This window comes from Hippocampus bargibanti, linkage group LG06, assembly GCF_051943395.1.
Source record: "Hippocampus bargibanti isolate YZ-2025 linkage group LG06, ASM5194339v1, whole genome shotgun sequence".
NCBI lineage: Eukaryota > Metazoa > Chordata > Actinopteri > Syngnathiformes > Syngnathidae > Hippocampus > Hippocampus bargibanti.
Genome location: NC_142739.1, coordinates 22768867 through 22780474, shown reverse-complemented (window position 1 = coordinate 22780474; position 11608 = coordinate 22768867). Strand labels below are relative to the sequence as shown.

Here is an 11608-nt window from a genome sequence, read left to right as displayed (position 1 = left end):
ATTGATAGAAACACGAGTTGAGATAAATTTTTATGGATGAAAATGGCTTGAAGGGGAAAAAAAAAACATAATAAATTCATCCCTTACCTGACTTTGTTTTGCTCATCCGAGACTGGAAATGACATTTATAGCAGAAACCAAACTGGCGAGACGAGTTGGCGGTAACCTATCTTGTGGACACACACACGTACACGCGCACAACCGATGACATAAATTCACTCATGACACGTAATACCTTTTAAGCACAGAAACATTGAGTTGCTTCTGCTGCAGAAGCTTTCAATATACACACACATACACACACGTACACAGGATAGTAGGTAAGTATGAATAGATGGTGTGTCTGTGAACAACGAGATTGGTTCTATCTTACATGGAGAAGATTACTGGGTCATGTCCATTCTGTTAAAAATCATGATGCCCAATGGCACCTTACATGCTATAGACAGATAGCTAATCGACGGACGGATGGATGGATGGATGGATGGATGGATGGATGGATGGATGGATGGATGGATGGATGGATGGATGGATGGATCGATCAATTGGTTGTTTTGGGTGGTTTGGGTGGATGGATGGATCGATGAATGGATGAATGCATGGAAGGGTGGTGGGGAGAGAGAGATAGAGAGATTGCTAGCTAGTTATCAGGCTAAATATGCTTGAGAGAGAGAGAGGGGGGGGGGGGGGGCACTAGCTAGTTAGCAAGCTGAAAATGCTTGAGAGAGAGAAAGAGAGCTAGAGAGAGAGGGGGGGAGAAAGAGAAAGAGCATTAGCTAGTTACCAGGCTAAATATGCTTGAGAGGGTGAGAAAGAGAGAGAGAGAGAGAGAGAGAGAGAGAGAGAGAGAGAGAGAGAGAGAGAGAGAGAGAGAGAGAGGTTTGCAGACTAAATATGCCCGAGCGAGAGCGCTAGCTAGTTAGCAGGTTAAATATTCTTGCTACCTACTTAGTGCTGCCTACTTAGCATGCTTGAGAAAGAGAGAGATGAGGGAGCGAGAGAGAGGGAGAGAAAGAGAAAGAGAGAGAAATAGAAAGAAAGAGAGAGAATGGGGAGAAAGAGAAGGACAGAGAGTGGAGACACCAAATGTGATGGTGTTGTTGAAGGACAATCGTTGTCTATCAACATGAAAAATTACTTTTCTGGCCTTTCTGCATGGCCACAAGTGAGCGTGCACACTCACGCGCAAAAGTCAACCTGTCTTATTGGATCTTGAATGGGATTAGCAGGGTTTTATCCCTTCATGTGTAATGATATGTGAAAGACTTGATTATAGCTATCTGATGACACTTTGCGAGTTGACCTCCAAAGCCCAACAATAACAACTGCTCACCTTTCACATTGACTTTACAGCTTGATTGAATCTGCAATTCCTCCTCACTCATTTTTTTATAAGGAATATGTGCTCACCAGCACAATTTGCAATGATGTCCAATTTACCCATTAATGACCCGTTTGGAACAATACATTAAGAAAGCAAATAATGGTGCTCCACCAAGGTGCTTATGCGGGTTTTATCTGGGTACTCCGTGGTACGACTGTTTATTGAATATTCCTGTTTTCGTACGCATGCTGTGCGATTGGCTGGCAACTAGTTTAGGTCATACCTCAGATAATGGATGGATGGGTGGTTGGATGGGTGGATGGATATATATCAGGTCAGTATCTACTAGTTTGTGGATGAAATATATTGTTGTTAGCTATCTATTAGCTAGCTAGCTAGCTAGCTTTCTGTCTATATGAGTTACATATTATTGTTTTTATTATTAGCTATCTATTAGCTCGCTAGCTTTCTGTCTATTTGAGTTGCATATTATTGTTGCTATCTATTATGTAGCTAACTAGTTTTCTATCTATTTTAGTTACTTCCGGGTTGAGTGAACGCTAGCGCGTGTGGCTGCCGCTGCTCGCCCACTGAAAAACTGATCCTGTGACTGTAAAGTGACCTTGAGTGTTTTGAAAGGTGCTTAGCAATGTATTATTATTATTATTATTATTATTATTATTATTATTATTGTTATTATTATTGTATCTACTAGTTTGTGGATGACTTTTATTGTTGTTAGCTATCTATTAGCTAGCTAGCTTTCTATCTAGATGAGTTACGTATTATTGTTACTTTTCTTAGCTATCTATTGGCTAGATAGCTAGCTTTCTATCTAAGTTATGTACTATTGGTATTATTATTAGCTCTCTATTAACTAGATAACTAGTTTTCAATCTATTTGAGTTACTTCCGGGTTCAGTGAACACGCTGGCGCGTGTGGATGTCGCTGCTCACCGACAGAAAAACTGATCCTGTGACTGTAAAGTGACCTTGAGAGTGGTTTACAAATTATGGACACAATTTGTCCGGAGACGTCGGTTGTCCTTTAATTGTATCTTTCTTTGAGTTGTAAAGTGTCCTTGGGTGCTTTGAAAGGCAATTACATGTATTATTATTATTATTATTATTATTATTATTATTATTATTATTATTATTATTATATTATATTATATTATATTATATTATATTATATTATATTGACAGCTTCTTCCCCCAAGCCATTAACTCTTTGAACTCTTTCAACTCTTTCAACAGTAGCCAAAATGGAACTGTATAGTGCCACTTAGCAGTTTTATTATTATTATATATGTATTGCATTGTATTTTTTGACAGACACCCCCATTTCAATCTCAGTAAACTCCAGACACATATAATTTAGGAATGAACGTTTTTTTCTGATGAAAGAAGAGAGTCTAATGTTTCTAAAGCTGTATTGAATGTTTATGTAGTCCTAAAACTCAATATTCTGTGGGTTCTTGGAATTTGAGTGACAATGACAATAACCCTGGCAATGGAGTGGACTGTTGGTTGCAAACCGAACCATGACAGGCACAATTACAGTTTTCATTACCTTGACAAGGTGATTGGATAATGGCTGAAAAAAACCCGCCGTGTTATTTAAATTAGCCCCACTGTTATGTAACGGTGACCGTTTATGTACAGACACATTACAATAAGACAGAAAACTAAAAATTTACAGAAATATTGGATGAGCAGGCACTTCAAACTCTAAAACCAAGCACTTGAAAAGTCAATTTTCGACAACAATCCGTGCTGGATGTCAGCAAGGCCAAGTGAATAATCCGGCATTGCAACTGTAATTAAGAATAATATGCCCAGCTACATGTGAAAATAATCAGCTCCATGTTATACAAAGCCAAAGCAAAACCCCCTTACACTGTGTCAGCATTAGACAGCACAGACAGCATCTTCTCTCCCTCATTAGGCAACATAACGGTGACAAGAAAAGAGGGAAGACCGAGGAGCAAATGAGCAATGGAATCGCGCTCATTTGTATCATGTATCTCCCAAGACACATGTTCTCGACAATAAATTGTCCTCGACAAAAAATGATGAGAAGCTATTAGATTCGTAATGATGCTAGAAATATTACATTGTACAATAGCCTGCAAAATTGTGAATACAATTTCGTTGTCACTCACTTTTTTTATTTCTTGATATATCAACTTCAACAGTGGCATTTATATTGATTTTTCGGTAATACTGAGTGGTACTACAGCTGACAGTGACGTGCAGTTAGGGGAGGCAGGTGAGGCTGTGCCTCCTCGGCTGCAGAATAATAGAATTAGTGAGAGCAAGCTACAGTAAACAGTTAGCAAGTTAAGTGCAACCATCCAGTCATTTTTTGTGTTGCTTGGCCTTATTTTCAGAATGGAGGTGAAACAACGGTGAGGGAGTGAATCTCCTGGACAGCTTCTCAGCTTTTTGGCCCAGAAGGATCTCATTGAAACTATTCGTGAGGTGCCAAAGTTGCTCCTGCTCATGCTCACTGTTCCAGCTACTACAACATCAGTGGAGCGGTCATTCTCAGCACCGAAAACACTGCAAACATACAGTCGGAACAGGACTGATCAAGGACGACTTTCTTCACTGGCAGTGATCTCCATTGAGACAGAGAGACTTTTAAAACTGAAGAAAGACAAGGAAGGCTTCTACAAAAAAGTTATTGATGCTTTTCTTCAGAAGAAGCGGCGCATGGACTTCATTTACAAGTAAAGGTAACATGACAACGTTTTTTTAATTCTTTTTTCTGTGTATATAAAGAATGCTGACATGACATTTTAAACAAAACACGTGAACTGTTGCCAATCAAATGGTGAATAAGCTACTCTGTGGAGTTCATATGTTTGTAAATCTGACTGTGATGACGTCAGTGCCTCACCATCCATGAACCTCACCGCACGTCACTGCTACAGCATAAATTTGAACTATTACTGCCAATATGGTGATTTGCAGGTGTGACGAAAAAATGGCATCGGTGCCCGTGTGAATGTTGAATAAACGTATCTGTACCATCCCCTGGTGGTAATAAAGTGTAATTGCAAGGCTGAAAATTGCTATCAACACTGTTCAGCGGCTTCTCTGGTTACAATGCCGGAAGTTAAAATGCTCTATAAAGATAATAAAATAAAAGAATACTTACTTCGGTAGAAGTACAGAATCTGGTACAAATAGTCCTACAGTTTTATACACGTTAATTTAAGAAAAAAAATTGTCTTAAAAAAGTAAACAATATTAAATGTACCATCAATTATTAGATTAGATTAGCCTTTATTAGTCTCACAGTGGAGAAATTTACATTTCACAGTAGCAAAAACATAATAATACAGGACGTAAAAATATAGAATATGGTTCACATAGTACGACTGTTTCACACACCTTAAATTAAGACAAAATATATATTTAAAACAGTAAAAAAATAAATGTACCTTCAATTATTCGATTAGATTATCCTATATTTTTCTTTCGGTGGAGAAATTTACATTTCACAGCAGGGAAAAAAAATACATGGACGAAGTAAAAGTACAGAATCTGGTACAAATAGTACTACTGTTTAACACACTTTAAATTAAGAAAAAAAGATTTAAAATTGTAAAAAATATAAATTGTACCTTCAATTATTAAATTATATTATATTAGCCTTTATTTGTTTTACAGTGGAGAAATTTACTTTTCATTTTCACAGCACCAAAAATAAATACAGTATGAAATAAAAGTACAGAATCTGGTACAAATGTACAAATAGTACTACTGTTTCACACACCTCAAAGGACAACCGACGCCCCAGACAAGTTATGACCATAATTTGTAAAATCACTTGAAATGATTTATACTGAGCATATTTTACAAAGATTCCACCGCATATAGCTATATTTTACATTTTAAGACTCGCGCTCAATATTCAGGAAGTCTTGTTTTCGAGTTGGTGACGATTCCTGATGTGACGTCGCGTCAGGAACGCCCCTGACCGAGAAAAAGACACACAATGCATTTTGGGTACTTTGTTTGGTCTGAAAAATTTGTCTTGATGGCGAAATTAGAAGGAAAACACATCAGTAATGTGATGGTGAATCGTTGTGTGTTGCACCAAGACTACAATTTAATATTCGCTGACACAAATTCCCAGCAGACAAATCAGCGCATTTCCAACGGAGCTTGGGCGCCATCTTGCGCATTTTCTGGGACGCTACATTGGAGTCCTGACGGCTCGAATTGATACGGAAGGACTTCTTTAATCGATTGCAAACATTTATGCTTTCCTCTTCAGAACAATTTGAATCCTATTCATAACTGGCTGCGTAACATGAAAGCATCTTCTCTGAATATGAAGTATTATGGGGACCTGGGAAGGGAATATTCTCATTTTAATGGTTTCATATGGGAAATTAATTTTTGGGATACACACTTTTCGCCTTACACATTCTGTCTGGGAACCAATTAAGTTCGTAAGCCAAAGTATCACTGTGCGCTTTCTCTTCCTTATAGTATATATATATATATATATATATATGATGAGTATAGTTTTTGCTTTTTTTTTTTTGAATGTCGCTGTGCCGATGACCATTTTGTGTTTGGGATCCTTTTACTGAGTGAGTTGCTTGTTCTGTAGCCACAAAGGGACATAAGTCTTCTTGTGCCGGTCCCAATCCCGGATAAATACAGAGGGTTGTGTCAGGAAGGCCATCAGACGTAAAAGCTCGGCCAAAACAAACATGCGGATCAAACCTCTGAAGATGGAGGACACTGATTTTTCCTTGAAGGGAAAAGCCGAAAGGAAAAGAAAAACAGTATTTGTATACTGACAATTGCTCTTAAAAATAAATTTCATAGTTGTGATTATAGTTAGAGAAAGTAGAACTTCACTGTGTGACATTGAGAACTGTTCTTCATAATGACCTCTCTTGGGTAATAAACAGTATATATACAACACATTTAAAAAATCGGTTATGATGCAGCGCAATTGCACATCATTGCAAATTCCTCCGCGATTCTAATTCATCTGCTGTAATTTGTTAGCCACAAACCCCCAACGCAGCAACCTTAAAATGTGAACGCACGCATAGACGTGCTATTGGGTGGCAACCTGTCTCGCTCCTCATTAATCACCATGTTGAGGTTTTGATGCCACAGCAGGAACGAAAGTGCTGCTGGAACGTGAACAGATGTACTAGAGTGCCGCCATCAGCTTGGCTTGAGGGCTCACGGCAAAAAAAAAGACAATGACCACTGCTGCTGACAACTAATATTTCAAATTCATTAACTATGAGTCCAATAGGAGTCCCAAATGCTATAAAGTGTTGGTTTAGGGTGTACAATATACAAAACTAGATTGTTGGTGACTTTGTTAAATATTAACTAACTACAGTGATACCTCGGCTTCCGAACTTAATTGGTTCCCAGACAGTGTGGAAGGCGAAAAGTGTGTATCCCAAAAATTAATTTCCCATAGGAAACCATTAAAATGAGAATAATCAAAAAACAAAACATTGTTGTGAAGTATAAAGGATTTTTATTATTAAATTTTATATAAATCAACGAAGTACGTACCTACCACAAATCCTCCCTTGCTTAATTTATCATAAATATCCCTTGCTGAAGATTTTGCTCCAGTTGTCGTTTTGCACGAAGCAGGCTTCTGATTGGCCAAGCGAACGTTCGTTTGCCTTTTTGCATACTCAGCACGGCAGCCAATAAGAAGCCTGTTTCGCGTTTCGGACTATGCCGTGACTGTAAAGTGTACTTGAGAGTTTTGAAAGGCGCTTAGAAAGAGCAGTCCACGTGGCTTGTAGCTGTTTGCTTGTATGTTTGCTTTATTGAATAAAACAAACATTTGATTTGAAAAAAATATTTTTTTTTCTTGAAGAAGTTGCCAAGACATTTTGAAAGTTTTACGCCCAGCGTAAAAGTTGTACGCCCCGGGCCTCCGGGCAGACGTTATTTCAAACACTGCTATTAACCACATTTTTTATCTGTCTCACATAGCTCTGGTGAATGCACTGACAAAGCCTGCTCGGATGAGAAACAAAACATCTTCTCAGATGACCACAACAGTCCACTTGATGCCAATTCCATGGACGGACGATATAATGACCTGGAGGTGTGAAAATATTCACAGTCACATAAGGAATAAACCACTCTTAAAGGACAACCGACACCTCCGGACAACTTGTGTCCATAATTAGTAAAATCACTTCAAATGACTCCTAATAAGTGTATATTACAAGGCTATATTTTACGTTTTAAGACTCAAGTATAGTGCATATTCAGGAAGTCTTGTTTTTGAGTCGGTGACGATTCCTGACGTGATGTCACGTCAGGAACGCCCCTGACCGAGAAAGCGACACACAATGCATTTTGGGTACTTTGTTTGGTCTGAAACCTTCATGTTGATCCGTGTTAGAAGGAAAACCCAAATAATGCGAATCGTTGTGTGTTGCACCAATACTACTATTTGATACTAGTTGACAAAAATTCCCAGCAGATAAATCAGCCCATTTCCAACGGAGCTTGGGCACCATCTTGTGCATTTTCTGGGACGCTACATTGGAGTCCTGACAGCTCGAATTGATATGGAAGGACTTCTTTAATCGATTGCAAACATTTATGCTTTCTTCTTCAGAACTATTTGAATCATATTCATAACTGGATGAGTAACAAGAAAGCATCTTCTCCGAATCTGAATTGTTTTGATTCTAGAGCAAGGCAAGACGTCCTGGCGTGACGTCACGTACAAGGGGGCGGGGCCTTCTGAAACTCTCCATCTGCGTGGTCATTTTGAAGTAGTTTTGGGACACTTTAACTCATTTTTATTGGTGTTTTGCATTTTAGATGTTATAGATGTTTTAAAACGTTTTTCTGATGTCAGTTAGGAAACAAAAAAATGGTGTCGGATGTCCTTTAAAGCAGGTAAATGCGGAAAAACAAGCTAAAAAAACTCCTTTCCTCTTTTCCTTTCTGTGCTATTCACACACTTTATCACTCCTCTCGTTGGTCCTTTCTTAACCATCTTGGCTGTTTCCAAAAGCGTCCATTTACGACTTTGCTGTCAGGGTACGATACAGGTTGCCTTCCGTAGAGCCAGGTAGCCTGTGACGACATCCGTCGGGAGGAGGCGAATGTAGGAGAACTCTTCCGTGGATGTGAAGCGAAGTTTGGTCTGTGGGTCAGTGTAATTTGCCTATCAAAAAATGCAAAATAATATGTCATGTTTTTTCTAGGCTTAACTCACTCATTAATGAAAGTTACTCACGGGGAGTCCGGAGATGTCGGAGTATTTTTTGGATGGCTTCAGAGAGGGAGGAGCATCAATGCTGTAGTCTGTAAATATGGAAGGTAACAAACTTGATAAATTAATCGACAAACACGTCTTTTTTAATCAGTTGCGTAATTCACTGAACTCATTTTCACAGTGTTGAGGCCAAAATAGCCTCAACCAGCAGAGGGGCTCTTGATTCTGTCTCAGATACGTTTCCTTTCAAATATTGTATATTCTACTTATGCAGTGAATCTTAAACTGTGCTTAGCAAAATAACATTAAATACAATTTTAATGCACAGTTAAAAAATGTTGGTGTGCGTTGAAAGGTTTGAATGTGATCAAACAAGTCTGCGATGAACCATAATGACTCCAAAGCATCCTCAAAGTGCAATATTCTGGACTGCGCAATAGTATTACTATTACTTATTTGTGTGTTCAACATACTTGGCCAATGAAGTTGATTCTGATTCTGATCCCATGACCTTTTGGATCCGATTTGAATCAAGGCCTTATTGACTGGTGTTCAACGTGTTGAATACGTCTGTGTAAGCTCTCAGTCGTACAGGAGTGGTCCATCGATGAGAAGGTTTCTTCAGCCGTCATCTGTACAAAAGTGACTTTTGTACAGATGACGGCTGAAGAAACCTTCTCATCAACGTGTTGAATAATTAGTTTTTGTTTTGTTTTTTTGACTTCAAGATGGAGTGGCTGCCTTTCCAGCAGCTCCTGTGTTTTGTATTAAGTTTTTCTACTTCTTTCTTTCCTTTCCTCTTCCTTTCATAACTTTGCTGCTGTGTTACTTCCGGCAAGAGTGTACGCTGGCGCGAATGGCTGCCGCTGCTCACCCACACAAAAACAAAAGACGTTCTTATGCCGTGACTGTAAAGCATGGGTCTCAAACTCCGGTCCTCGAGGGACGCTTTCCTGCTTGTTTTTAATCTCTTCCTGCTGCAAATGATCAGCTCATCAGCAAGCCACGCAGAGGCCTGATAACAGCCTCGGTCATTTCAATCAAGTGTGTTGCAGCAGGGAAAGCGGCCCTCGAGGACCGGAGTTTGAAACCCATGCTGTAAAGTATCCTTGACAGTTTTGAATCAGAATTAGAAAACCTTTATTCATCCCACAATGGGGAAATTTGGAAAGGTGCTTAGAAATAAAATGTATTTTGTTATTATTATTATTAATAATAATAATAATATGTTTTCAGATCTGACTGTGCCGACAAGCAGTTGGTGCGTACATTCGTTTTGGACCGTAGTAAGGAACAAACATTCTCTTATTTGGGGGCTATTTTTATCAGGGCGTTTGTCAACTGTGTAGTTGTGTTCACGGTGCTCTGTGGGTGTTACTCTCTTATGTATGTTATTTATCTGGCTATCTAGATAGCAATCTAGCTGTGTACCTAGCTGACTACCTAGCTATCCATTTGCTGTCTATTAGCTAGACAGCTGGCTATCCAGCTGGGTACCTAGCTGGCTACCTAGCTTGCTACCTATCTAGTTATCTATTTGCTGTCTGTTGGCTAGCTAGCTGGCTGTCTGTTGGCTAGCTAACTAACTATTTATTAGCTAGCTAGCTTTCTATCTATTTGAGTTATTCCGGGTTGAGTGAACGCTGGCGTGTGTGGCTGCCGCTGCTCACCCATAGAAAAAAACTCATCCTGTGACTGTAAAGTGACCTTGAGAGTTTTGAAAGGCGCTTATAAATGAAATGTATTATTATTATTATTATTATTATAAAATATATGGAGTGTGAATTTACAGTATTATAAATATCACTATATGCAGAAATACCATAAAAAGTCCACATGTGTATCTGTTAAATAAGAGATTCATTTACAGTTTGGGTCATCAGGTTTCCAGGGTAAAGTCCGTTCCAAAACCGTAATTTGTTTGAGATTCTTCCAGGTTCTGTTCTTTTTGCCCGCTGCTGCTCCGCCAATCCCAGAGTGCTACCAAAATAGAGAGGAAACATTAACATTGTAAAATGAAGCCACACAAAAATCACACGGCTAGTTAATGACAACATCACACTCACTCACCATAAATGAGGGATCTTTAAACGGTGGTGGCTTGGCAGTGCTTTCTGTGCTGGTGCTGATGCTTGTTAATGGCGAGCTGTCTACCAGTCCAAACGTCTTCATGTCAGTAATAACTTCTCCTGCTGACATCTGATTGGAAAACAGAAAATTGTGGCTGTGAAATGTAAATGTATCCACTGTGAGACTAGTAAAGGGTAAACTAATCTAATCTAAAATGTGATGAGAGTTTCAGGTAAAAAGAGAGTCTGGGCATTGATTCACATGAAATTGTCAAAACAATTCGAATAGTTATTGGTCACTTTCGCTGTGTGTCCAGCTTAATTTAAGTATCACGTGAACAAACCCATCACATTTTGACTGAATTTTTCGCGAGAAGGGACATGTTTTATTTTTGTCTGATAAGCTATTTAAAAAATGCTCATGCAGTATATCAAAGTTAATGCGTTAAGCACCGCGCTGTGTATTTGAAAAATGAAACAACTTGACAGAACACCATAGACTTAGAAGCTGGTTTGTTCCTACCTGATTCTGCGTGAGTTGTGTCATTATAATAGGGGCTTTCTTTTTCTTGGTGCCACCGCTCGGCGGTTGAGCGGCAGACACCGCCGGGCTCCCGGGACGTTTCTTCCCCCGCAGAGAAGTAGGACCGGTGGCCAAATGATGGCTCTTGATTGTAATAGGGAGCTGAGATGCCATGTGTTGCGATACAGTCGGCTGAAATGCGGCGTTTTAACCCGGAGATGAAGATTAGCATTAGCATTAACGACCCAACAAACGGACGGACATGCGTCACCCGGATGTTGATACATTTTACTTCCCATGAAACGCATGTGGAGATTCGATTTTTGTTATATACGTACAGGTATAGTAATTTATTATTGTTAACTTAATTTTTCGGATAACCAGACAATTAACAAATATACTATTTATTCAAGTCATATAAAGAAAATAGTAAGTGATAT

At 39.0% G+C, this 11608-nt stretch overlaps 1 protein-coding gene across 2 annotated transcripts; it reads right to left on the bottom strand.

Annotated features, from left to right (window-relative positions):
- Nucleotides 1-6754: 6754 nt before the first annotated feature.
- ino80c (INO80 complex subunit C) lies at nucleotides 6755-11608 on the bottom strand. Of its 2 annotated transcripts, none has more exons than XM_088999564.1 (5): nucleotides 11169-11513; nucleotides 10647-10775; nucleotides 10445-10556; nucleotides 8598-8665; nucleotides 6755-8525 (listed from the first exon to the last, which is right to left on the bottom strand). In XM_088999564.1, exons 1-5 carry the CDS (start codon nucleotides 11340-11342, stop codon nucleotides 8394-8396), a joined length of 615 nt encoding a protein of 204 aa, XP_088855690.1. In that variant the 5' UTR covers nucleotides 11343-11513; the 3' UTR covers nucleotides 6755-8393. The 2 variants fall into 2 exon arrangements, with proteins under 2 accessions (XP_088855690.1, XP_088855691.1); XM_088999565.1 differs by having other exon boundaries at nucleotides 8386-8525; nucleotides 8577-8665; nucleotides 11169-11608.

Excerpts from the sequence above, each read along its gene's own strand:
- ino80c (XM_088999564.1), bottom strand. The coding sequence starts at position 11,342 with ATGGCATCTCAGCTCCCTATTACAATCAAGAGCCATCATTTGGCCACC. Across the intron at positions 8,666-10,444 it reads GAAACCTGATGACCCAAACT|ACTACAGCATTGATGCTCCT; the intron begins GTAAATGAATCT and ends CCATATTTACAG. Across the intron at positions 8,526-8,597 it reads CCGACATCTCCGGACTCCCC|GCAAATTACACTGACCCACA; the intron begins GTGAGTAACTTT and ends ATTTTTTGATAG.